Source organism: Balaenoptera physalus, assembly GCF_965194825.1.
Source record: "Balaenoptera physalus genome assembly, chromosome: 5".
Classification (NCBI taxonomy): Eukaryota; Metazoa; Chordata; class Mammalia; order Artiodactyla; family Balaenopteridae; genus Balaenoptera; species Balaenoptera physalus.
Window position 1 is genome coordinate 59818343 of NC_138884.1, and position 27774 is coordinate 59846116.

The window sequence follows — 27774 nt, forward strand, 5'->3', positions numbered from 1 at the left end:
CTGTGTTGAAAAGGTACTAATGCAGCATGAATGAAAGTGTAGAACATTCCTAGTGCCAGCACAACAGGATTTGGCATCAATTGACATGTCAAAACATTTTAGACCTATACTGAAACGGACTTTTTTTCCCTCATTTATTCTGGTGAGAATGACTCTAATCACATTTTTACTTTTGCCTGACAGTTTCACATTAACAAGAATTAACATATGAAAAACTTTACATGGATGACAGATAAGAAAAGCCGTGACACATGATTTAGCAGCAATTAGATTTGTGTTTCCTGTTTTATTCATGCTGCTGCTCAACAAGCTAGAACAAATGTACTCACATAATTTTGAAGCCAAAAAAAATCTTGTGGCTAAATTCTACATCAACATCTCTATCCATGTACTCTAAATAAGAGGGTTTAAAAGCAATCTGTTTGAATATCTCTGGTGCTGAATATTTCAGGGTTTTTTTTCCCATCTTTTAAAAACATAAAGAAAAAAACAAAAACAAAAAACCAGCAGAGTTAGGAGCAATATTCTCCTTGCAAAGAAAATTATTGTATTGCTTACTTTTCATCTCTGCCAACAAAGATCTCCAATGGTGTGTTTCTATGACTTTGGGATTGGAGGAGATGTATATTACTATTTAAAATATCAATTCCTATGCACTGACTCCTGGAATTCTGATTCTCTTGATCTGTATTGGAGTCCAGTAATCTGCATTTTAATAACACCCCCTCCACATGATTCCTATGCATACTAAAATTTGAGAACCATTGATACAGAGGCTAAATTAAGAGCATGGTAGTAAATACACCAAGAAAGGTATTCAGAGTAATGGATTTCTGTGGAAGTTGGTCATTTTCTTTGATTACTGCCAGGCCATGCTAATTTATAGAAGAACTACTGATACTAACAACTCTGTAAACAGTTCATCCAAACTACATATAGCAAAAGCAAGTGGAATTGAAAATATATCATCCTGCTGTTTGGAATTCATACACTAGATCTGCTGGATTAAATTAAGAAAAGACCAAGAAGTGTTTTCAAAAAGAAATGGCACCAGAGAAGTGATTAAAATGTGAACAAATATAAAGAAGAATTTTCAACCCATAAGGATTTCGATAATGGAGCAACTCTAATATATCTGATGGGAATAGCTTACAATTTTCTGATGGATTAGGTAAGAAATACACAAACTACTAGAATTTGTAATTCAAGTAAACTGATCATTAGAATATCATTGGTAGAAATAAACCATAAAATAAATGGCTAAAATTACACAAAATCAAATTTATTATTCATGGCAGCATTTATATTAGTTGGTTGAGCAGTCTTAAAAATATAACTTGTTAAGTAAGCCAACTTTTCAACTTTATGTTATTAAGATAAACCATGGACTCATTTGCACTTTTTAATTGAAAAAAATCAATGTTGCAATATTATTACTTTTTAGTATCTTTCTTTTTTTAAATACGTGCAGTTATTTATTTATTTATTTATTTATTTAATTTATTTTTGGCTGTGTTGGGTCTTCGTTTCTGTGCGAGGGCTTTCTCCAGTTGCAGCAAGCGGGGGCCACTCTTCATCGTGGTGCGCGGGCCTCTCACTATCGCGGCCTCTCTTGTTGCAGAGCACAGGCTCCAGACGCGCAGGCTCAGTAGTTGTGGCTCACGGGCCCAGTTGCTCCGCGGCACGGGGGATCCTCCCAGACCAGGGCTCGAACCCGCGTCCCCTGCATTGGCAGGCAGACTCTCAACCACTGCGCCACCAGGAAAGCCCTATTACTTTTTAATAATTATTTTTCATATAGAAAACAGTTATCCAGTTCTCGGTTTGAAGCTTGATGAGCACCTATGCTTCTCTGTACTACCATATCAGTAAAACAAGTTTTTAAAGTCTTCTTATTTTTTTACTTCTTAATTGTTATTTTATCACATATTTGTCTAAAACAAAACATTTCAGACTACTGTAATTTTTATTTTGTTTTCTTTTAATAAATGTTAACATTTGTGCCAACCCATATGACAGACTGAGAAAATCATGAAGCAAATTTTTGAGGTAAGGAGAACCCAAATACAGTGCACAGTAGCTCTGATGTGGGCTATGCCCATCAGAAATTTTGTGTCATAAATTTTACACATATATGTAAACATTGCACTTTAAAAAAATCAGTACCAAGGATACCAAAAACTCTTTAAAATGTCTTCAGTCGTTTTATCGTAAAGCAGTTCACAAATTTATGTTGTCACAAACATTGTCCATAAATTCAATAAAAACAGAATATTCAACAACAAAACTCTCTGCTTTCATCCAATTTTAAGGTTAAACAAAATTAAGTTGCGTTCAGTCTTTCAATCATTTGTTTAATATTAAAATGTAACTTGTTTTATAAAGACACCTACTTCAGCTTGGCTTCAGCTTTTGGTTGCATGAACAATTCAGGGCTTCATAAAATATTCTCTAGTTATATCCAATTTACCCTCTAAGATGATTCTAAAATTGACTTTGAAGGAAATTTTGAACAATTTTAATTTGGTCCTGTGATTGGGTTCTCCATTCTACCTACTTAAGACATCTCTCTTTGAAGTTGCAAAATAGACTGATGATTTTCTTTCAAATGTGTAAGATAGTTTTTAAATATACTTTAACACTGATGATTTCACGCTTTATATCTTGGGGGTTTCTCACCAATGAAACACCACTATTTTGGATCACTGGCAGCTTCACAACAATAAACTGATCTTTAATTAAGCATCTAATTATCTCTGATAATTTGTAGATCTGCTGCTCCTGCTTGCCACTACTGGTCCATTATGTGTGGATGAGAGCCTGCTCTCAGCTGCTTTACTTTCAAGTTCAGTTCAGGGGACCTAAAGGACAATTACTTTATTTCAACACGCTTCATGATTTTAGGTTGTTCTGAATTTATCTCACCATGAACATTTTCTCTATAAGCATATGAGTAAGATTTCTTATTTTAAGTAAATGAAGAACAATGTTTTAAAAAATGGAATTTTCAGTTATTTGTGTTATTTGGGAACTTATTACAGAACAATGGAGCTGTGTATATAGAATAGGAGAAAACACTTGGTATAGCTCAACTCTGGCAGACAGTGAAACTGATTTATGGAAGCCAGTGGTTTATGTAATCAAAAGATTTAAACTGCCACAAATTTATGAAGTTATAAACTAATTTTTCAGAAAAGCTCTCTGTGCAGGACTCCTGAATACATCTAGGAAACACACTTTCCAGCATAGCCATATGGGTTACTGGCTGTAATGTTAAAATCCAGATCCTCCCAAGCTTTAAAAAACAGTGTCATATTTTTCTGTCGCTCTCTGCATGTGCAAATTTTTGTCTTTGAACTTTCATTTCTTAAAGAATGAGTTGTACTGTATGGAAAAGTGAGGCAACATAATGTCTTATGAAAACTCTAAAGGAGAAAAAATTCAGAACTTTCTACTTTAATCTTGGAGTAAATTTCATAGTTTAGAAAGATGGTCAATAATACTTAAGCTAACAATGACATGTATTGATTAGCTTTATTTTAAAAAGTCTAGGGACAGAGTTGGAACTCCAAACATGACTCAAATCAGGGCCTCAAAAACTGTCATCAGGAGTTAGAATCTCTTCCATGCTTCTCATTTCTTCTCTCTGTTGTAATTTCATTCTCAGGCAGGCTATTGTCTTGTGGTGGCATTGATGACCTTTAGAAAAATCTAAGATTTCATTCTGCTAATTTAGCAATGCAATCTGAAAAAGAGAACTTTTCCTCCCAGACCATTCCCGTAAAAATCCCAGGGCTGATTTTTATTGGTCTGGATTAGATAGCATGCCTGCCTCTCAGTTAATAGCTAGTATTGGATGATGGAATGCTCTGATTGCCCCTGGGGTTAGAGGTGAGGTAAGTACACCTAAACCAGGTACGATGAAGGTGAAGGAGGATGATATTCCAAAGCAAAACTGAGGTGCTATTTTCAGAAGGGGCATGGATGATGGCAAGGCAAACAGATAAATTGTTACTGCATTTTACTACATACCATATATTTCCCTAGCCATGCAAACACAAACCGTCTGAAGGATAAATCAATTTTGATCAGGTGTGAGAAGCACCTGAACGTGTGCTCACTCAGAGAAGGCTGCTTAGTCCCTCAAGCGAATGGACTTCAATCTATCCAAGGCACCAATCTGTAGACACACGTTTTTGTCCAGTCCACCTAGACAGGCCTGAACCCTGATGGTAACATGTGTTAGGCTCAAGCTGGGGACCCTACTATATACCAAGTTTGACTCATCTTTCTTATTGACTTCCTTTTGCTTAATGGCCCCTTTTTTTCTATTAAATGCTTTGTTAATTCCTAAGTAAGTTCTTGCTGCACAAAGGTCTGCAGTTTGGCATAATTTATTGCCTAATACAGACTGCTGAAGGAAGCCAAACTTTTTTTCTGCTGCACCACTTAAAGACTTTTGACCCTCAGAGAGTAAAAATAAGAGGAGGGGAATAAATCATGATGAAAGAAAGAAGAATTGGGACTCTTCACATTAAGACGGTAAGTCGATAATATTTGGAAGAAATCCATCTTAGAGTGATTATGATTTTAGGAAGGAAAATATAATCATGAGGTTTTCTGTCCATTTATAGTTTGATAAAGAAAAGAACAAACACGATGATAACAAGTCTGTCTGAGAGAACTCGAAAGCCCAGTATCGTGGGTCCTTGGAAATATGTCCTTGACACCCCTGTTAAAATTTAGACTGAGAAATAAGGGTCGTCATAACCCCCAGCCCTCAAGGTCTTGAATGTCTAATATAATCAGAATACTTCAAGTGCCTAATAATAATAATTAAGGTTTAGGTTGAGATACAAGAGTTATGATCATTTCAAGACACAGTTTTATTTGAATGCTTGTTTTGAAAATGTGCATTTATTCCAACATAAAGGAACAGTTTGAGCATAATAGGAGTTCTGTGTTTGCTTACACATTATTTCACTTGAGAGAAGCACCAGATGAATGCACAAAGCTGTTGAGCTGAGCTTAGTAGACTACACCAAACACACACATGCCCAAATCGCAAATGTATGCCAGCTACCTTGGTTCAGGTTGGTGTTAAGAGCATCTGCTGTTACAACTTTCTATCCAGTTTCTATAATCCTTCCCCTATCATTTCACAAGCAAACTTCAGGTATTTTCTGAGATAAAGTACCCTACATACTGAACTATTTACATATTTTATTATTTCTTTGTGTATTTTTAATCATTTAAAATGTACAATAAGGCTATGCTACTGTTTTTATTGTTTCTTTTTTATTGAAGTATAATTAACTTAGAATATTATATTGGCTTCAGGTGTGCAACACTGATTTGATATTTTTGTACATTATGAAATGATCACTGTGATAAGTCTACTTACCATTTGTCACCATAAAAAGTAATTACAATATTATTAACTATATTCCCTATGCACATTACATCCCTGTGACGTTTATTTTGTAACTGGAGGTTTGTACCTCTTAGTTCCCTTCCCCCCACAATGCCCATTCCCCCACCCGCCTCCCCTCTGGCAACCACTCATTTGTTCTCTGTATCTATGAGTCTGTTTCTGTTTTGTTATGTTTGTTGATTTGTTTTGTTTTTAAGATTCCACATAAAAGTGAAATCATATGATATTTGTCTTTCTCTATCTTAACTATTTCACTTAGCATAATACCCTCTAGGTCCGTTCATGTTGTCACAGATGGCAAAATTTCATTCTTATTTATGGTTGAGTAATATTCCATTGTATATATATATATACCACATCTTCTTTATCCATTCATCTATCCATGATCACTTAGGTTACTTCCATATCTTGGCTCTTGTACATAATGCTGCAGTGAACGTCAGAGTTCATATATGATTTCCAATTAGTGTTTTCATTTTCTTTGGATAAATACCCAGAAGTGGAATTTCTGGATCATATCGTAGTTCTACTGTAAAATTTTGAGGAACCTCTATACTGTTTTCAATAGTGGCTGCACCAATTTACATTCCCACCAACAACGCACAAGGGTACCCTTTTTTCCACTTCCTCGCCAACACTTGTTATTTGTTTTCTTTTTGATGGTAGCTATTCTGACAGGTGTGAGGTGATATCTCATTGTGGTTTTGATTTGCTTTTCCCTGAAGATTAATGATGTTGAGCATCTTTTCATGTGCCTGTTTGGCCATCTGTGTGTCTTCTTTGGAAAAATGCCTATTTAGGTCCTCTGCCCATTTTTAATCTAATTCTTTTTTTTTTTGCTATTGAGTTGTATGTGTTCTTTATATATGTTGGATATCAACCCCTTATCAGACATATCATTTACAAGTGTCTTCTCCCATTCAGTAGAATACCTTTTTGTTTTGTTAATGGTTTCCTTCCTTGTGCAAAAGCCTTTTGGTTTGATGTAGTCCCATTTGTTTATTTTTTCTTCTGTTGCTTTGCCTGAAGAGACAGATCAAAAAAAAAAAAAAAATACTGCCAAGATTGATGTCAAAGAGTATGCTGCCTATATTTTCTTCTAGGAGTTTTATGATTTTAGGTCTTACATTAATGCATTTAATCCATTTTTAGTTTATTTTTGTTTATGGTGTAAGAAAAATCGTTTCATTCTTTTTCAGGTAATGGTCTAGTTTTCTCAACACCATTTATTGAAGAGACTGTCTTTTCCCCATAGTGTACTCTTGCCTCCTTTGTCATAGATTAACTGACCAATAAATGTAGGTTTATTTCTGGGTGCTCTATTCTGTTCCATTGATCTATGTGTCTGTTTTTGTGCCAGTACAATACTATTTTGATCACTATAGCTTTGTAGTATAGTTTGAAACCAGAGAATGTGATGCTTCAAGTCTTGTTCTTTCTCAAGAACACTTTGGCTATTTGGGGTCTTTTGTGGTTCATACAAATTTTAGGATTATTTCTTCTAGTTCTGTGAAAAATGCCATGGGTATTTTGATAGGGGTTGCATTGAATCTGTAAATTGCTTTGGGTAGTATGGACATTTTAACAATAATTCTTCCAACCAATGAGCAAAAAATATCTTTCCATTTGTTTGTATCTTATTCAATTTTTTTTCATTAGTGTCTTATAGTTTTCAGAATACAAGTCTTTCAACTCCTTGGTTAAATTTCTTCCTAGGTATATTGTTCTTCTTGAGGCAATTGTAAGTAGGATTGTTTTCCTAATTTCTCTTTCTGATAATTTGTTATTAGTGTATAGAAATACAACAGATTTCTTCATATTAATTTTGTATCCTACAACTTTAATGAATTCATTTATTAATTCTAATTGTTTTTTGGTGAAGTTTTTAGGTTTTTCTATATAGAATATCATGCCTTCTGCAAATAGTGACAGTTTTACTTCTTTCCTTCCATTTCAGATGGATTTATTTCTTTTTCTTGTCTGATTGTTATGGCTAGGACATCCAGTACCACGTGAATAAAAGTGGTGAGAGTGGGCATTCTTGTCTTGTTCCTGATCTCAGAGGAAAAGTTTTCAGCATTTCACCATTGAGTATGATGTTAGTTGTGGGCTTGTCATATACAGTCTTTATTATGTTTAGTTGTGTTCCCTCTATACCAACTTTGTTGAGAGTTTTTATCACATCTTGATGTTGACTTTCATCAAATGTTTTTTCTGCATCTATGGACATGATCATATGATTTTTATCCTTTGTTTTGTTAATGTGGTGTTTCACAATAACTGATATACAGATATTGAATCATCCTTGCATCCCTGGAATAAATTCCACTTGATCATGGTGTATGATCCTTTTTATATATTGTTGAATTTGGTTTGCTGATATTTTGTTGAGGGTTTTTGCATCTATATTCACCAGGGATATTGGCCTGTAATTTTTCTTTTGAATTTTATTTATTTATTTTTTATACAGCAGGTTCTTGTTAGTTATCTATTTTATATATATTAGTGTATATATGTCAATCCCAATCTCCCAGTTCATCCTACCACCACCACCCTGCCAGCCTGTAATGTTCTTTCTTTCTCTTTTTCTTTCTTTCTTTCTTCCTTTCTTTCTGTCTTTCCTTCTTTCTTTCTTTCTTCCTTCCTTCCTTTCTTTCTTTTTCTTTCTTTCTTTCTTTCTTTCTTTCTTTCTTTCTTTCTTTCTTTCTTTCTTTCTTTTCTTTCTTTCTTCCTTCCTTCCTTCCTTCCTTCCTTCCTTCCTTTCCTTCCTTCCTTCCTTTCTTCCTCTTTCTTTCTTTCTTTCTTTCTCTCTCTCTCTCTTTTTCTTTCTTTCTTTCTTTTTTTCTTTCTTTCTTTCTTTCTTCTTTTTTGTGTGTCTTTGTCTGATTTTTGTATCAGGGTAATTCTGGCCTCATAGATTGAGTTTGAAAGCACTCCCTCCTCTACAATTTTTTGGAATAGTTGTAGAAGGGTAGGTATTAACTCTTCTTTAAATGTTTGGTAGACTTTTCCTGTGAATCTATCTGATCCTAGACTTTTGTTGGGAGGTTTTGATTACTGATTCAGTATCATTACTACTAATCGTCTGTTCATATTTTCTATTTCTTCCTGATTTAATCTTTGAAAACTGTATGTTTCTAGGAATTTATTCATTTCTTCTAGCCTGTCCAATTTGTTGCTTTATAGTTGTTTGTAGTAGTCTCTTGTGATTGTTTATATTTTTGTGGTATAAGTTGTAACTTCTCTTTCATTTCTGATTTTATTTGTTTGGGCTCTTTTTTTTTCTTGATGAGTCTGGCTAAAGGTTTACCAATTTTGTTTATCTTTTCAAAAAACCAGCCCTTAATTTCGTTGATCTTTTCTATTTTTTTTTTTGTCTCTATTGCTATTATTTTCACTTTGATCTTTATTATTCCATTCCTTATGCTAACTTTGGGCTTTGCTTGTTCTTCATTTTCTAGTTCCTTTAGGTGTAAAGTTAGATTGCTTGTTTAAAATTTTTCTTGTTTCTTGAGTAAACCTGTATTGCTCTGATATTGCCTCTTATAATTGCTTTTGCTGCATCCTGTAGATTTTGCAAAGTTGTATTTCCATTTTCATTTGTCTCAAAGTAGTTTTTAAATTTCTTATTTGGTTTCTTTGTTGACCCATTGGTTGTTTAGTAGCATGTGGTTTAATCTCCATGTGTTTGTGTTTTTTCCAGTTTTTTCTTGTAATTGATTTCTAGTTTCATAATGTTTTGGTTGGAAAAGAAGCTTGATATGATATTAATCTTCTTAAATTTATTGAGATTTGTTTTGTGGCCTAACATGTGATCTATCCTGGAGAATGTTCCATGTGCACTTGAAAAGAAAGTGTATTCTGCAGTTTGGGGATGCAGTGTTCTGTATGCATCTGTTAAGCTCGTCTGCTCTAATGTGTCATTTAAGGCCAATGTTTCCTCATAGATTTTTTTGTCTGGTTGATCTATCCTTTGATGTAAGTGGGGCGTTAAAGTCCTTACTATCATTGCGTTACTGTTGATTTTTCCTTTATATCTGTTAATATTTGCTTTATATATTTACGTGCTCCTATGTTGGATGCATAATTATTTACAAATGTTACATCATTTTCTTGGATTGATCCCTTTATGATTATGTAATGCCCTTCTTTGTCTTTTGCTGCAGCTTTTTTTTTTTAACTTTATTTTATCATATATGAGATTGCTGCCCCCAGCTCTCTTTTTGTTTTAATTTGTATGGAATATCTTTTTTCATCCCTTAACTTTAAGTCTGTGTGTGTTTAGATCTTGTAGGCAGCATATATAGGTAGGTCTTGTTTTTTTATACATTCAGCCACTCTAAGTTTTTTGATTGGAGAATTTAGTACATTTATATTTAAAGTGATCATTAATAGGTATGTTCTTACTGCCATTTTGTTAATTGCTTTCTGACTGTTTTATAGCTTTTCTCTATTCCTTCTTCTTCTTTTTGTCTCTTCCCTTGTGGCTTGATGATTTTCTTTAGTGTTTCTTTTTTTTAATGCGTCAGTGACAAAGTTTTTGAATATTATACCCTTAGCCTTAGTTATCCCATAAGACTTGTGGTTTTTATTGCTTAAATTTGCAGTGTGATAACTTTTTTAGGAAGGCATATGTCATGTTATAAAAAAGAAAACTGATTGTATTAAGTATCGATAAGAATTTCAACAGGAGTTTCAAATGTTTAATAATTGTAAGTAAAATTTATTGAATGAGTACTGTGTTCTAAATATTTTACATACTTAGCCATCAAATTTAACTTAATCCTAAAATGACCATATGGGTTAGGTGTAATTATTATCCCCATTTTATAAGGGAGGCAACTGAGATTTAGAGGGGTTAAATATTTTATTCTCCATCACATAGCTAACAAACAGTTGGGACTCAAAACCCAGCCCTCCGAGATTTCAGATCCTGCTTTAGACAACATTAACCAAGTGACAGCCATGGTCAAAGTACTGTGCTAAGTGAAGTAGGCCTCAGAACTGGACAGCCTTGTGGTAAAATCCAGGTTCCACCACCTACTAGCTGCATATCACTGAACAAGTTACTTAAACTTTCTAAGTTTCAGTTTCCTGATCTGAAAAATGGAAGACAATCATAAAATAGCTAATATTCATTGAACACTCACTATTACCCTCCAAACAACTCTAGCAGATAAATATTATCCTTTTTCTACAAATGACAAAACTCAGGCTTAGAAAAGTTAAGAAACTTGGTCAAGGCAGCACAGCTGGTAGGGGGTGGAGCTGGGATTTAAGCCACAGACTTTTCAACTCCAAAGACTGGTATTTTTAACTGCTGTTCATCACAGTTCCCAATAAAACCTTCCTCCAGGCTGTCTTTGAGGACTGAAAGAGTTGCTGTATAGAAATAACTTAGCACTGTGCCCAGTCTGTGGTATGAACTTAATGAATGAAGTCTATTATTATTATTATTATTGTTATTACCACCACTGGAACTTAGCCAAGAACAAAAATCATTATAACACAAGGCAGGATGTAAGCACTATTTGAGAGGTTAAAGAAAATAATAATCAAGGAGTTCAAAGGAAAGGAGAGATGATATTTGTAAATAACATAATCCTTCAAGGAGAAGGCAGGATTTGAAAAAAATTGCATAGGATCTTGGCAGACAGAGATGGAGGAGGGTAATACATGTGGAGGGAAAAGCAGAGACCCTAACACAGAGATAGGAATTGTGAGGTCTGTTCGGAGAGCAGAGGGCAGCTGGTGGCTGCAGCTGATGGTCTGAGTAGGGAGCCCTTGGAGGGTAGATGAGAAAGAGAGACCACCAGAGCCTCCCTGTGGAAGGCCTCACACTACTGGGAGGGGAGCCGTTGTTAAACATGGTGCGCAATGGGGACTCAGTTTTGTTTTTGAGCAGGGAGTTAACATAAGCAGGATTGAACACTGAGAAAACAAATCTGACAAAGATTGTAGCAGAGAGTGACCGAGGGCATGGGCAGGGCAGAGAGTCTGAGTCATTGGATGCTGCCCCTGCCAGCTTCCAGGTGAGTGTGGGTTCTCCTAAAGAATCTGAGATTCTTTTATGGCTTGAGTGGTTTGCAGTACAACAAGGCCCTCTGCAGGTACTCTGATAACTAGACTCAGAGGAATTTAGATGAGGCAGGATCTTAAAATTAATCCAATCAAAGAACCATGGAGGCAGACTTTAAGGCCTATGGGAACCCTGAATGGGAAGCATAGTGACAGAAGCAGTCTGGGTGTCAAGGGAGCACTCCTTCTGATCAAAGCTATGTAAGAATACAGGGTCAGAGCTCTGTATCTCCTATTTTTCTAGGATATCCCCTATATCTCCTATTTTTCTAGAATCTAGAAAAGCTGGATTTTTATACTAAAACATCTTGATTTCTAAATATGGGCTTGATTTAAAACAAACATCATGAAAGCCAAAGGAAATATGACTGTGGACTGGATCTGCCTTTTAGGCTGCACATTTTCAACATATGACTTTTGACCAGGAAGGGAGTGTGGAGGTCATCTCTAGAGTATAACTTCTTCACTTAACAGACAAGGATAGCCTGTCCAAAGGGCCCCAGCAAAGTTAGATAATCATACAGCCAGACTAGATCACAGGTCCTTGAAGTGTCCATCCATTGCAGATTTTTTTTAATGTTGCTTCCAGTTTTTGCCCCAAGCTGGACCACTACCATTGACTTTTTCTCTAAGGTATATATGGCACTAGGGTAGGATTGAGAGCGATGTGTTGGAAGGAGGTTGATGAGATTTTCCTATAGATGTGAACACCACTCACTCCTCATCTCATTACCAAACTGAACCAAGAGTGTCCCAGTTAGGATAACACTGGTGCCAGCAAACCCTTGTCCACAAACAGGGATCAAGTGTTCCCAAATGACCACCTCATTCTCTATGTCCTGAGGATAAACCAGGGTTCATTTACAGTCTAAAGTCTCTCCCCAGACTGTACATTCAACTGTCAACAGGCACTTGAAGCTTGTTCTGGCCCCACCCTAAGGAAGATATGCATATTTTAATAATCTGCAGATGACACCAGGGAATTTTTGTGGTTGACCCATGACAAAGGTCATTATTTTATATATTTTAAAGAAAAGAACTTTTAAAAATTTGTATACAAGTCTCTTGGGTATATCTCCAAGCTCATCAAGAAACCAACCCCAACACTAATATTTCTCATAAAATATTGGGAAGCATTATCATCTGGGGTTTAGATGAGGGACTTTGGCATTAGATCTATCTGGTTCATGTCTAGGCTCCGCCACGTAAAGGCTATGTGACCTTGAAAAAGTGAATTGCCTTCTCTAAGCCTCAATTACATATAGGTGTGGATTAATTGAAACAAAGCTAACAATGCTTTTCAAATATTATAAGTGCTTATAAATGATAGCTATATTACACTATTACTTCAACTTGCTTTGTGAAGGGACTTAATATTGAATCAATATTTTTGTGCAATTTAAAAAATCTATATGTGCCATTTTTTTCCAGAAAGATGGGAAGCCTAATTAACATTCTCTTAACACTGCTAGTTTGATACCTGCTTGGCTATGGTCTTGACGGAATTTCAATCTAAGTGACTTATGCTCCAATATTATCTGAGACATAAAAATTACAAAGAAAGGCCATGAAGTATAGAGATAAGACCCGATTAAACAATTCAGTTCTTGTTACCATATCATCGCATTCCTAATCTTTAGGAGATGCTTCTCTGGAAGCTGTGGGTGTTGTCCAAATCTATAACAGCCCTCATGTTTAGTTTTGGCAGAGGAGTGAAATGTCCAGATGGGACACATTTATTCATGTGGGTATTCTCAAGGAGTCTAGCCTTTGAATTCTTAGGATATTAACTACTTAGGCCCTTGTACTCTGAGTCGTGCATTCATTGAACATCTCACAGAAATTTGGAGCTGAATTTGGAAGATATGCTTCTGAATATACTACTGACTAGAGCTGTGCCAAAAGGTTGGACAGAAATGTGGACTCATGCAGATTAGCAGTGCCAGGCTCACAAATTAAATTTCCACACTTCCAGTTCATCTTGGCAACTGCTAATATCCTGATGTCATGCAGTCATGATGTAAGCCAGAAAGAGTGGTATTTTGCAACAGAGAGATTCTGGTAACCCTTCCCATGAGTATGAGTTGTAGGATATCAATATTTATATCATACCACAGAATGTGTTACAGTTTGTAAGACAGAGAAGTTAAGTGGTTTACTCATGTCCTCTGTGGCGAATCATCCTAAGTTCAACATCAAAAGGTTAAATTACTCATGTTTGCCTTGTTATTTCCTTCAGACATTTTTTTTTCAATTACATATAATGAATAGAAATCTTCTTGACGTCACCAAAATAGATGTTTCAAAATTAAGGGTTGTATTGTGCCAGTAAACACTAAAAGATGGACTGTGTTTTGATTTCATCTACTTTCCAACATTATAAAAACATAATTATACAGAAAAGTAATTTGGAGAAAGAAGATACAATAACAAGCAGTTATAATTCCCTTTTTGTAAATTTACTCACTCAAGCGTGACTGAAGTTATAGTGTTTGCTCCCACCGCCATTATGCTCCAAAAGGCTAACTAATGACTCACTCATGAATATTGATGACCTAAGAATGTGTTCTCAAGGACTGAAGGGCAGACACAGGAAGGAGACAAAATGGGAAATAAAAGAAATTGATGAACCCCTTGGCCCGTTTGATTTAGTCAAAGATGCCAGAAACATGTTCTCATTTCTTTCCTAAATGACCCACCTCACCTAATAGCTGAAAATGTAGTTCTGATGCCAGGGCTTCACTGGTAGGCTTTTTTCAGGGTCTTATTGCATATAGGAAAAAATAGAAAATGAAAAATTTGCAGAACATCTTATACTTACGCATTTTCCTACTTAAGGCCTGCTTACATATGTAAATATTGCCATAGGAATGCCAGGGATTCCTTCCCGGAAAATGAACTCTAGGAGTTTATCACAAGATTCTTTTGTATGACGGACCATAAACAGATGGCTTCTCATGAGCTACACTCTAAATTTCCATATACATAGGGACTTCCCTGGTGACGCAGTGGTTAAGAATTCGCCTGCCAATGCAGGGGATGCTGGTTCGAGCCCTGGCCCGGGAAGATCCCACATGCCGTGGATCAACTAAACCCCTGAGCCACAACTACTGAGCCTGCGCTCTAGAGCCCACGAGCCACAACTACTGAGCCCACGTGCCACAACTACTGAAGCCTGCACGCCTAGAGCCTGTGCTCCACAACAAGAGAAGCCACTGCAATGAGAAGCCCGTGCACCGCAATGAAGAGTAGCCCCCACTCGCCGCAACTGGAGAAAGCCCATGGGCAGCAACGAAGATCCAACGCAGCCAAAAATAAATAAATAAATAAATTTATAAAAATAAATAGATAAATAAATAAATTTCCATATATGTAGTCTCACTGGGTGGATTTTATAATGTTAATATATACTCTTCCACAGGTGAAAAAAAATTGAATTTCTATTGGTTTTATGTTTTGGTTTACTTTTTGGTTTGGCATTCTGGGAATTTTAATTTGTTGATTAATATCAATTCAATTATGTTTACATTTTAGAAATATTTATAGACAGCAAATATTTATAACTTTTTAGGTTATCACCTCCCCAGACTCTACCCTTACTTCCTCTTCTTTTCATTGGGAGGCAGTCCTTAATTAAGCTTTAGTGTTTCTTCCTGGACTCTACCCAGCTTTTTAACACCTTTTTGAAATGCTCAGGAAAAGCCTAGCTTTCTAGGTGCGGTCACTGGAGTCACTGGGAGGAACCTTCATCTCCCCACTCCTTGGTATGATGTAACCTCTGCATACTTTGTGAGGTCATGCAGAAAGTGCTGACCTGCAATTCATCTGCATTAAATTCCTTCTGAAGGAAAAACAAAGCAAGTGAAATGCCTTCTAGTCAAAGGAAAGCAGAATGTAGTTTTGTTTAGAAGTGAATGAAAAGTCACAACTTAATATAAGAGAAAGGCTTGCTACTGGGCTACCACTGTAAGAATATTCATGTTTGATCTTTTTTTAACCCATCTCATGATCAAAATTATTTTGCTTATCTACACCACAATAGAAAAAAAGTCCACAGTCTTAGATTGAATCTAAAAGAAAAATGGAAGATATTATTATTTTTAATTTCATGTTTTACTTCCTTTAAAAACAAATTCTTAAATTATTATTTTACAAACCAAATAATAAAATATACACCTAAGATGATATCCAGTGGGGTGAGAGGTGAGGTCGGGGACAGAGATGGAGTTGAGAGGTGGAAAATTTTCTCTCTTCTGTCACAATCAAATTTTAGAGCTAGAAGGACCTTGTAGAAACTGATCAAAGCCCGAAGAAATTAAGGGACCTGAACAAGACTATTCAAATTAGATGGAAGAAATATGATTAGAGAGGAAGGACCCTAATTCTCAAATTGTTATTTCTACCAATATTCCGTTTTCTCTCCCTCTGTGCAAATCTTCTCTCTGGTACCCAGAAATGGTAAAGAAAATTTCCACCCACTGTTGGCTGGTGGAAAATTCTTATGTCATGTTCTTCAGTTTCTATTTCAGAGCCAATTGTAGAATTTTATTTGTTAGTAGAATTTTAGAATTTCAGTCCAAGTAGATAATCGCCAGGTAATTCCACTAACAATAGGAAAAAGTGATGAACATAAGCATTCGGGGACCAGTGAGTCCAACACAAAATTTTATAATCCATGCAGAAACAAAAACGTTTTGCCTCCTCAGGGCTCAGTATCCAGATAGCTTTCAGTCATCAGAAACTCTTTAGCTTATTCCATATTTCACAGTGTTGTCACAAGTTGGGTATGATTATGTTTGCCTTGGACATTCCATTTCTTTTCTCTAGCTTAGACTTCAATCATAAGTTTGGTTCACTGGAGGTGCCATAATAGTAATCTCATCTGAATAGCACATTCTTTTAGACACCATGAAAGCATCATGTTTGGGATTTGGTCCGTAGAGCAGTGGTCCAGAACCCTGGTAGCAAGCATAGTGAAGAATCCAAGCTTGGCATTGCTTTGGCTGGCTGCAAGGTTGATAATTATTCCCATGAAAATTCACATCTGACATAGTCAGAAGCATAAAACTCAGTCTCTCTGCAGTGAGAACAATAATCACACAGCAGCAACAAACCCAGAGTAGAACTGTGAACTTGACTTCTGTCACTGTACCTTGTTCCCTTGGCTCCCGTGGCACTTTAAAAATAGCAAAGTCTAAGGACCAATGTTGAAATTTATTCTCTTGTTTCATCATGATCCCAACTTTCTAGTCAGCTTACGAAGTTTTGTTGTTTCACTTGAAAATTTCAGTTTTGGACCCACTGATTTTCACCAATGACTCATGAAAATTTCTTCCAAAGGCCTCATAGTGGTCTTCCTCCGGAACAGACGTTGTAAGGTGATTTCAATTTTAGACACCTGAAACAGAGTATTGGTTTTCATATGAATTTGACTGCTGTTTGTATAGCTTATTGAGGATTATATAAATGCTCTGGTGTAGCAGTTGCTCTTGGTATCCCACCCATACCCTCTTTACCCACTGGTATACCCATCCCCCAGCAGCTGTGGGTGTTAATAGGGCTCATAGCACCATCCTTCTCTAGAAGATTGTCCTCAGCCAAGAGAGGACTTTGCCTGAAGATTCCTAGGAGATTCCAAGCCCCTGCCCCTTCCCCTGCCAGGAGCACTCTGACACCCATGCCTGATGACGCCGGGTACTACAACCAAGATCCCTCACCTTCTTGGGATGGGGCAGCGATGCCAGTCATGTTCTAGGTCTCCCTTTGGAGTCAGGTTGAGGATAGACTTCAGCTAAACTACATCTTTGCTTACCTTCTTCCTCTGTTCTAGCTTTCCTACTTCATTACAGATTTCACCTTTGAGCATTCTCTCGACCAGTCATCACTCAGTCAGGAATCTCTATCTCAGGTTCAGCTTCTAGGGAACCTGATCCCAGACAGCTGTCTTGTTAATATTAAAAGGTCTTACTTCCTTTTTTATTTTCTTTCTTAGTCTCTTAGGCAACTGATATAACAGATTTTATATATCAATTGATCCACAATTGATATAACAGATTTTATTCTCTCTAAGATGCAATTATTAAGCAAACAATTTTTTTTAATGTTGTACAGTAATTTTTGGTCATTTTAAAAATGACAACTTAGTTAATAGAGTACAGCAAGGGAAATGTATTTATACCTTTTCTTTAATGTATATCACATTATTTCTTGACTTTTCCCTATACATGGATTAAAGGAAAAATTACCAGTGTGGAAAAGCCAGAAATAATGATTAATAATTAATGCATGAGTAATTTATACTTAGTGGATCAAATTTATCTTGTTTAGCTTTTAGCAGTAGACAGTATCTCCTGAATATACCCTCAACTAATGTCTGGGAAGAAAATGGCCCACATTTATCACACATTTTCATTCATTTAATACTCATATTTTGATTTGTCCATTCAACAAATGTTTACTGAGCGTCTATGGTGTGCCAGACATGGTATTTGACACTTCATATAATTGTGCACAAAACACATTAATCTTTACCCTTGTGGGCCGACTGTCCTACACATTTATAACTTTGATGTAGGCAGACAGAGTTGGGGATGAAGGGAAACTGTAAATTGGAACTATCCTATTGCAACTGTGGGTAAATTTTTACCTCTTGTCTGGGTTTATGAGAAAAGACATCAAAACAAATATGCAGGAACTTGCCAGATTTACAGCCATATTTTCACTAAAAAATTATATATGTCAGTGCCTGGTACATTGTAGGGGCTCAGTGAATATTTGTCAAATGAATGAGTATCTAGTGACTTCATAATTTGTTTTTTTTCATACCTCTTTCTTAGGTAGCAGTAAAAAATAACAAGAAAACCACTTAATAATAATCCAACGCCAATCCCAATTGCAATGTATTTTTCATAAGAATCCACAGCATATGAAGTTAAGGTCAAGTGCTCACACCTTTCTCCAGTATAACCAGTAAAACACCTTTAAAAAAAGAAAAGAATGTATAATTTTAAAACTCATTATGATAGAAACACAAATGACAAATTTCGAAGAATGAAAAAAATTTAATAAAAAGTGATTTAAATTAAAGAGGCCAATACCAAATGAAAGCCAATCTATTAAATGTATTGAAGAAGCCATGTATTTTACAATAATCATTTGATTAAGACCCCATATTAATGCAGCTTCCCTTATTGGTAGGAGGGAAAGGTAGGACCCTTGCATGAGTTTATCTAGAAAATTGTTAACCTACTCTTTCATAGGAGGATGCTGAGCAAATCAATGATCATAAAAATGGTATCTCAGTTGATCTAGAACTTTATATTCCTGAAGTGTTTTTGCCATAGTCTGTTTCATTTTATCCTGTAATCTATACGTAAAAACTTGGAAACATCTTTGCATGTTGTTAAAAGTTGATTTGGATTCAGTAGTTTTGAAGTACGGTGTGAGCTTCTTCATTTTCAACAAGCTCCCAGGTTATACAGATGTTGCTAATCTAGGAACCATATTTTTGAGTAATGAGAACTAGGTGGGTTAGAAAAAGACTCCTTAGATATTCAAATACAAAGAGAATTGGTGAATCACGTTCAGATCATGTACCTTTTTTACTAGATAAGATGGAGGTGTGTGGAAATGTTGTGAAACACCATGTGAAAGGAGGCATACATTCTCCTTCTCCCATCTCTAGGGCTTGGGAAGTTCTTTGCAATTACCTGCAGATGGCTTTCTCCAGCTCATGGTGGAATGCACAAACACCATTGATGCAGTAACTATTGTGGTCCTCCAGGCAAGGATGTGAGAGCCTCAGCGCTATGGGTCCTTCTGTGTAGCCAGCTAGAAAAAGGAGATACAGTATTAACAGATGAGGTGGGTCACACTTCCACAGTAGATTTGTAACACATATACAAAAAGACCTTTAATTTTAAGAATATTCTTTGAGTGCTCTGTCATTTGAACTATTGATTGATTCCTTTGACAGGTTATATTTACAAAGGTTGGGTTAATATCATCTAAGACATATTAATGAATTAGGGGCTGGAGGTGGATTGATGATCATTCCATTCTTTGGAAACTATGTAATAAGATAGAGATACAAGTTTGCCAAAAGGTGGCAGCATTGATTCTAGTCTTAGCATGCTGTCCTGAGCAAGGCTTCCCAAATATATGCCTGGATACAAATGAAATAATACAATTTTTTTCATTCTCTCCTTTACACCTGACAAGTAGCACTCAGGAAGATTTGGATTTATGGTTGGGAGATAATGAACTTGATTTCTTTTCATTCCCCAGAGAAGAGTGAGATGAGAATCCCCTCTTCTTCTTATGCAGACTACCTTAAGTAGCTAATGGAAAAGGGATTGTTTTCCCTAACTGATTTCAGAAGAGGTATTGTTATGACCTATAGGTGAAGCCAGAAACAACTTCTGGCTCAGGCTTAACATAGCTAAGACAATACCTTCAGATGTTAATTAGAAAATTTACTCAGTTAAGAGGCATTATGATATTGTGGGAAAAGCCTTGGAGTTGGAATTAGAAAACCTGGGTTCTGATTTCTAGCTTTAACACTATGCAAATGACAACACTTGGCGAAACCTTTGTGGTCAAGTGTCCAGAAGCCTCTTTATTGGAAACTTCCCTTTGGGAAGCTGTACTGTGGCAAAATACATAGATTTCAGGGCGCTCATCCTTCATTCCTTGATGTACTAAAGACATATACCTATACTGTCCTTGAGGTTTATGCAGTGGGAATGACAAAACAGCGTAAATGAGTTCTTTTTAGTATACTTTAATTACTGATTCTTAAATTCTTCACAAGAAGAATTAGTGGCATTTTATTTTTGTCACTGTTATGAATAAACATATCTCCTCAACCTTAGTTATCATGTTATATTATATTCACCTTGCTAAGTAGATTAAGAGAATCATACTTATTTGTTTTCAGGAGAAAAAGATCTAAAAAGGCATACTTATTTATATTGAAAATACTAAATCTTTAGGTACTAAGTCACCAACAAGATACTGTTATAGAACTTCATTTTGGTTGAGAACACACAACATTACCTTAAAATTCATATTCATTTTGTTAAATGTGGTATAGTAAATCTAATTTCTCATCTTGATAATTAATTCTAAGGCAGTGGGAATTTCTCATTATAAACTGTGCTAGGTTCTTCCTACTTCAAGATTAAATAAGTTCAATTAACCAAGCCTGAACCAGGACTTACTAGAAAATGTGAGAATTGAGAGAAGACATTTACAAAGAAAGAATATACTAGAGCCTCATCTTTCCTCTAAGGAGAAGAATATTAGTTATAACTTCATGAAACTTTCCTGAGATACTGGATTCAGATTTTTAAGTTAAATGAAAAGCAGGGAACTAAAATTCACCCATCAAGAAAGCAAAGAAAAACTACTGAAGTGATATATTCAATCCCTTTTGTCCATAATTATTACCTGTAACTTGGAGAATTTGCCTTGCAGTTCACTGTTAGGGAAGAAAACAGGTGGTGATGGGCACACTGTTATGTCACTGAGAGGAAACTGTACTTCTTTAATTCTCTACAGTATTCTCTCTCAACAAAGATGTTTTCTCTTTGTTTAAAGGCTCAAAAGACATGAAGAATTTGGCTAAAAGTTATTCTAAAAGCCACACTAATTTTAATTTGCAAATTGATATATATTCAAAAACTCAAATGAGCCAACTATTTTAAGCAAATTTTTTAAATTTAAAATTATTGGTGAAATGAAGAATACTTAACTGTTACTATCTTTCCTATTCAGAAACAAAATATTTAACTTGATCTTCTTTTACTTGCCTCCCTCTGAGAGCAAGATATGGTGTTTCTTTGGTCCTAAGTCACGAAGCCCATCTTCACATCAGGGGGTGGCATGTGATTTGTGTGAGAATCACAACCACCTGATACACAGGTCTTGGCAGGTAACAAGTTTCCCAAGTTCACCTCTAAGAGTTCAAAGAGTTTGGAAAAATGCTGATGCTCAACAGTGGCCAGAAGCTATTTTAATAACAATAATAAAATATATCATCACCATCAACAACAAAAATTGGATACAAGTGGTTGGGAGGTATAGCATATACTAAAGCAACAATAAAAGCCCCCAAAGACAAGAAAAAAGATCTTTCCAAAGATGGGGGAAAGTGGATTAAGGCTTCATCTGGTAGCCATAAATTTATTTGGCTGCAAAGCTCACAATCACAGATCAAAATATAAAGTCACTCATCAAGAATGCCAAAATAGGGACAAACTGCTTCTAGAAGCACATGGGTTATTGGGAACCCAGCAGGAATCAAGCAGAAAGTGTGGCATGTTTCACATCCAGGACAGTAACTGAAAACAACTTTTTCTCATTTGCTTCACTTCCTCCTTTTAAAAAGACAATTCTTCGCTGACACATTTACCTGTCACTTCCATTTAACAGCATCCTGATAAAAGATTGTCTAATAATAAAATATATATTTAAAAATTTCCAGTGTTGCTTTTATCACAATCCAAATTTCTCTCAAACATTAAAAAAAAAAGTCACTTGAAATACAAAAGTGTGAAGAAAATACCTTCTGTTTTGTTAACGGTCCAGTTACTTTGCTGGGTTGTGACTGGGGGTGTTACAGTCCTGGCTGCGTCTTCAGTCAATGCTGTCACAGCTGTGTGAAAGGGGGTGGGGGGGGAGGGAAGGCATCTTTAGCAGGTGAACCTCCTTCTACATACAAGCAACAGATCAAAAGTTATTCTATCTAGTCCCACATCTGTTCTATTTTTAATTCATTTACATTTGAAATCCATAACCTGACAAGGGCAGTTTCCTGATAGTTTCTCATGCATATCAATTCCACTCACTACATTATAGTTAGAGAAAGTAGAAACACATTAATTATTAAGAGGAAAGAAATACATTTTATAAACTCATTCAGTCACAAGGACGCTATCATATCATATGTATCAACTACTCTTCAATTGTATAGAACAAACAATATAAAGATCTCAGAAAAAGAGGTGTCAAAATATGTTAAAAGAGGAACATACATTACATAAGAAACTAAATTAATTCACAAATTCCTTGCTTGGATCTTTGTCATGAAGAATAACTGCTAAAAGCCAACTCCTCACTAATTCACATAAATCCTATTCACATTTTACAATGACACAAAATTAACACAACAAAAAGAAATGACATACCATTGAATAAGAAATAGACTGATATTGAAACTCCGAAAGCCATTTCCTGCACTTGTTAACAGTATCTTGCTCTTATCCTCCTACAATGACGGGTGGAAGGTTTTTATTGAGCTCTCGGAGGCTTTCTTGCATTTATATTTCATGAAGCGTCATCTGGCAGTTCTTACCAATCAAAAAAATATGTCTTTCTGGCAGCAGCTTGAAGCCTCGAGGCGTTCGTATACTTGTTTAGGATACCTGTGTTATCTAGCAGTGTGATCAAATTTTCTTTTGAAACACTGGTTTCCTGTTACCTGTGGGCATAATAGTGTCTGTAAACATACTTAAAACAACAAAAAAGAATCTGAATTCGGGAAAAGCCCCCTTGGTGTGAACAGAATTATCCCAGCTCCAAAGTCGATAGTGACCTATAAAAGATTCCAAGAAAGGGGAGTTTTGATATGTCCAAACTAGGAAACATCTTAACCTGTTCATAAAAGAAATATCTCTGAAGCTGCAGTCAGTTACACTACTTTTCAGTACAGATTGGGTTCCACTGCAAATCAAGATATTTTGTAATTTATGGGCAGGAGAGAACAATTAAATGTGTGTAAAAATAAAGGTTTAATATTCCATTTTGGTTTTTGCTACTTAGTTTTACTATTTCAATTTCTGTAAAAATAATTGTTTTTAAGAGCATAAGATTGACATTTATGTCATTCTGCCATTTATTTTTCTGAGTAAATGGAATAGGCTACCGAGTTTTAGGAACTACAGTTCTTAAGTATGTGCTCCAATGATTAGGCTCTAGTAAAGCACTAAAATAATGATGATGATGATGATAATAATAATAGTAATAATAATAATAATGTCATCTCCATTAAGGTAAAATTAAAATATTTAAAATATTTATGTTTGGTACATCTAATGAATAGAAAGCTTTTAGTTTAATACAACATTCAAATTTTTCTTACTATTAATCTACTTATGATTATTAGAGTACCACTTTTAAGGCCAAAATATGTAATTATTACTATTACTTTTTGTGACTATAGGAACTTCCATAAATTTTTCACTTGCCCCAAATTATTATAAATAATTTATAAATATGTTTTGCTGAGGTATTTCACCTTTCTACCAGGAATTTCAGTTGCTCATATTTTCTGTACCTTAAAAACCTGTTTAAGTCAAGATAGGTTGTCATTTGCATTACGTCCACCCAGCAAATTCAGTTTACCGGAAAGGATCCCTTTCACTATTCAAATGTGAATTTGGCTTTAGAAATCACACAAGAATGAGCTTGTTGAACTCATTATACCTTGGGCAATCGCTTGCCACAGAGTCATCCTTTTAAAGTTAAAAGAGTATACTTGGCTTGCTTTACATGTGCCTACAGTTCATATTCCTACTTTCGTGGAGTTTTAAAAAACTATTTATTATTAAGACAAGTTCTGGATACAGTTTTTCCCAAGCAAATCATATTTGAATTATAAGTCAAATAATCATCTCTGTATCACTGGTAAGAATTTAAGGAAAAATCATTTACAGAGGATTAAATAAACCACAACCAATTGCAGCTTCAGGAGGAAGATGCTAGGTCTAATGTTAAATATATTTATTTCTAAGACTGGGACATAGTACCACAACCATCTTTATAGTAACTGTTAACTGGCACTTGACAGTGCTTTGCATTTTGCAGAAGGTTTTCACACATATCTCAATTCTGTCTTCAGTAATCCCGGCCCCAACAAATCCAGTGCCTAATATATAGTGTAGAGTATACTCAATCAGTCTGTCTTGAGTGAATAAAGAAATAAACAACAGGCCTTATTCTTATTCCCATATGACAAATAAAGAATGAAGACTCAAAAGAATTAAGTGACTTGCCAAAGGACACACCCTAGAGTCAGGACTTAAGCCCATGTTCAGATTCCAGATCATACGCCCTCTCCAGTTCCCCAGCTGTGTCCTCTGGTAGGAGTCAGTATACTGACCTTAGAGAAATTCAAATTGTCTCCTAAGATCAAGATTTAAGTAAATTACCTTACCATAAGAATCTAAACAAATGAATTGTGGCTTTTACACATGTTTGGGCTGAGAGAAGTGGACCACTGTCTCTCTAGATGTTTCTCCACTCTGGTGAATTAAGTCATATAATATAGAAACTCATCTACCACTTGAGCTTAAGAAAATAGCTCCAAGTCATCCCATATGTTTCTTTTCCTCTGGGACTCATCATGATGGATCCCACTTACACTCTCTATAGGAAAATCTCCTATCTTCACATCTTCAATCCTCTCATCAGGGAGTCCTTCTGCAATCCTGAAGAATGGGAGAGGTGGGTACGGTAACATGGCCTCACGGATACTTGTATTCATTCTTGATACATGTTAGAGTGAGAAAGAAGGCTAAGAGCTGCAGCACCCCACTATCATTTTTCCCTCTGACCATTTTTTGTCTTTTTAGTTTATTCATCTCTCTCTAGTCATAAGCATCTCTGGAAGTGTCTTCTCTTCCCTTCCCTTGCCATTAAGTTTATTTTTTCCTTCCCTTCTCCTACTTTCCCTTTCTTTCCCCTCCTTTCCTTTCTTCATCTCTCCTCTTTTCCTTCCTTTTTTATTCTTTCTTTCTTTTTTTTAAACTTATTTATTTAATTAACTTATTTTATTTTTGGCTGCATTGGGTCTTTGTTGCTATGCACAGGCTTTCTCTAGTTGCAGCGAGCGGGGGCTACTCTTCCTTGTGCGCAGGCTTCTCATTGCGGTGGCTTCTCTTGTTACGGAGCATGGGCTCTAGGGCGCGTGGGCTTCAGTAGTTGTGGCACGTGGGCTTCAGTAGTTGTGGCTCATGGGCTCTAGAGTGCAGGCTCAGTAGTTGTGACGCACAGGGTTAGCTGCTCTGCCGCACATGGGATCTTCCCGGACCAGGGCTTGAACCTGTGTCCCCTGCATTGGCAGGCGGATTCTTAACCACTGCGCCACCAGGGAAGTCCCCTTTTTCTTTCTTGTTCTTTCACTAACAGCCAAAATTTGTTGCTGGACATTGGCAGGAAATGGTCATCAGCCCATTGCTTATCTCTCTCTAAACTTATTCTGTAATTCTCAGGAATTCAGTTGCCATTCATCCATTCATAAACCATTTTATGCCTGTAACATGTAATGTTTGTAAGACAAATAGAAAAATCCTGCATGGACTCTGACCTCAGAGAACTAGAGGGGGCGAAGGAAAGTACATACATAGCTACAGTGCTGGGTAGAGACGGATGACTGCCATGAATGTGTACATAAATGTGTATAAGAGTTCAGCAGTGGGACTTGGTCAAACTCTCACAGCATTTCTCATGGATGAGTTTCGTTTGAAGTGAATCTTAATTAGCAAATAGAATTTAGACATATAGTGATAAGAGAAAGAATTCTAGGTGGCAGGGGAGGTGGGCACTGAGGGGAGGTAGAGTGATAGAATGAAAAGAGAGTGGGTTCTGGCTCACGTCATCCTAACAGACCTTTCTTTGAATTCCAGTTCTACCTTTGCTATCCATTTGGCCTTTGCTGAGACTTTTTAATAACCTCAAGCATTGATTTCCTCATATATCAAATGTGGATTGTCAGTAACAACAATAACAAAAAAGTAAAGCATTTAGCACATGATAGGTGCTCAATTAAAGACAGCTGTTACTATCAAACAAGTGTAGAAAGATGCAGGGTGTGTATAGTGGTCAATCAAGGTTAGGAATTTAGTGGTTAACACATGTTGATGCATCTTAAGTTTTCATCACTAGCCATGAATTATTCTCATACCAGACTGATACTATGTCAGGACTTTTATTTATATATTATGTCATCACCTCAAACTCAACATGTCAAACTGAACATATTATCTCTTCTCCAAAATAAGCTCCTCTTTACAACTTCCTCATGATAATCAGTGATAACGTCTTCTAGGCTTTAACTACAACTCTCATCACTGACTAAATAGAGTCTAAATTCTGATTTATCCAGGCTTTCTCTAATCTATTTCTGCTGTTATCCAGCTGTATTTCCACCACTCTGCAACACACTTTTCATTTCAGTCTGACTGTAGCCCTTGCTTTCATATATATATGCTAAGCTCATTCTCACCTCCATGTCCTCATGTTATTGTTCAATCCTCATTAATTCTTCAGGGTCCTTTTTACAGATACGTGTAGGAGAAGAGAACTTACTTCTCCAAACCTCCTCCACAAGACAATCATATGTCTTTTATAGACCCCAAATATGCACAAGTAAAGTCATGATACCAATGAACCAACTTTTTTTCCTTTATGTGTTGACAAAGGCTTCCTTCTTGACCAAACTTTAGTTAGACTCCTCCTAGTCCTTTTCTCAACTAGGCATCAACTTTTAGCCTGTTGAGCCCAGTTTTAGCAAAGAAATCTGCTAAGTTAGTTTATGGAGAATCCCCCTGCCCTGCTCCTTGCACCCTTGTCCCTGCCATATCTGATCAAGTTCCCTATCTCCCACCCTTGATATCTGGCCTAACTTTAACAAGAATCCTGGTAAGCTAGTTTAACAAGAATCCCTCTAGCCTTGTTATCTAATCAAGTTCCTCTTAGTAATTTTCCATCTACTGATCCCCTCACTCTCTTCATTGCCTATAAATCCATTGCTGTCGCAGCTATATTTGGAGTTTTCAATCTCTTCTATTGTGATAGTCTCGACCCCATTGCAATAGTCCTGAATAAAGTTGTCCTTATATTTTTAACAAATGTTAGAATAATTTTTCCTTTATAGTGGTTTAATTGGTCTCTGGAAAGGCTCACTCCTGAATTTTAGCCTCACCAAAGGGGAAAAATATTTCTAAAAAATAACTCCTGCATTTGGGGTGGGGGAGGAGGAAGCTCAAAATTACAGACTTCACCTTTTCCATGTAAATGTATTTTGGGTCATTATGTTTGTTTTGGGAACTTGGGGCACTTAAATAGTAAAAAGAGGGTCTTTCTGAAATGTTAGCTTGGGAGCTTTGAACTTAAACTTTTATCAGGGTTATTAGACAAAGATTGGTCTGGAATGGGCTATAGAACCTTTTCTTTCATGTTTGAGGAACTTGTACATTTCC

The 27774-nt window shown here is 36.0% G+C and overlaps 1 protein-coding gene and 1 long non-coding RNA gene across 3 annotated transcripts in view; one reads left to right on the plus strand and one right to left on the minus strand.

Annotated features, from left to right (window-relative positions):
• Window positions 1–27774, plus strand: part of LOC309661892 — a 157769-nt gene that overhangs the window by 43731 nt on the left and 86264 nt on the right. The gene's annotated exons all lie outside the window — the stretch shown is intronic.
• EPGN (epithelial mitogen) lies at window positions 12560–27757 on the minus strand. Of its 2 annotated transcripts, XM_082463973.1 has the most exons (5): window positions 22702–27757; window positions 22080–22169; window positions 19222–19342; window positions 18338–18490; window positions 12560–16910 (listed from the first exon to the last, which is right to left on the minus strand). In XM_082463973.1, exons 1-5 carry the CDS (start codon window positions 22742–22744, stop codon window positions 16856–16858), a joined length of 462 nt encoding a protein of 153 aa, XP_082320099.1. In that variant the 5' UTR covers window positions 22745–27757; the 3' UTR covers window positions 12560–16855. The 2 variants fall into 2 exon arrangements, with proteins under 2 accessions (XP_082320099.1, XP_082320098.1); XM_082463972.1 differs by having other exon boundaries at window positions 12560–18490.

What these genes read in the sequence shown, in the direction of transcription:
- EPGN (XM_082463972.1), bottom strand. Translation starts at nt 22,744, where the DNA reads ATGGCTTTCGGAGTTTCAATATCAGTCTATTTCTTATTCAATG. An exon ending in AGTCTATTTCTTATTCAATG is followed by an intron (nt 22,170 to 22,701) that starts GTATGTCATTTC and finishes CCTTTCACACAG; the next exon opens with CTGTGACAGCATTGACTGAA. An exon ending in CTGGAGAAAGCCATCTGCAG is followed by an intron (nt 18,491 to 19,221) that starts GTAATTGCAAAG and finishes CTTTTTTTAAAG; the next exon opens with GTGTTTTACTGGTTATACTG.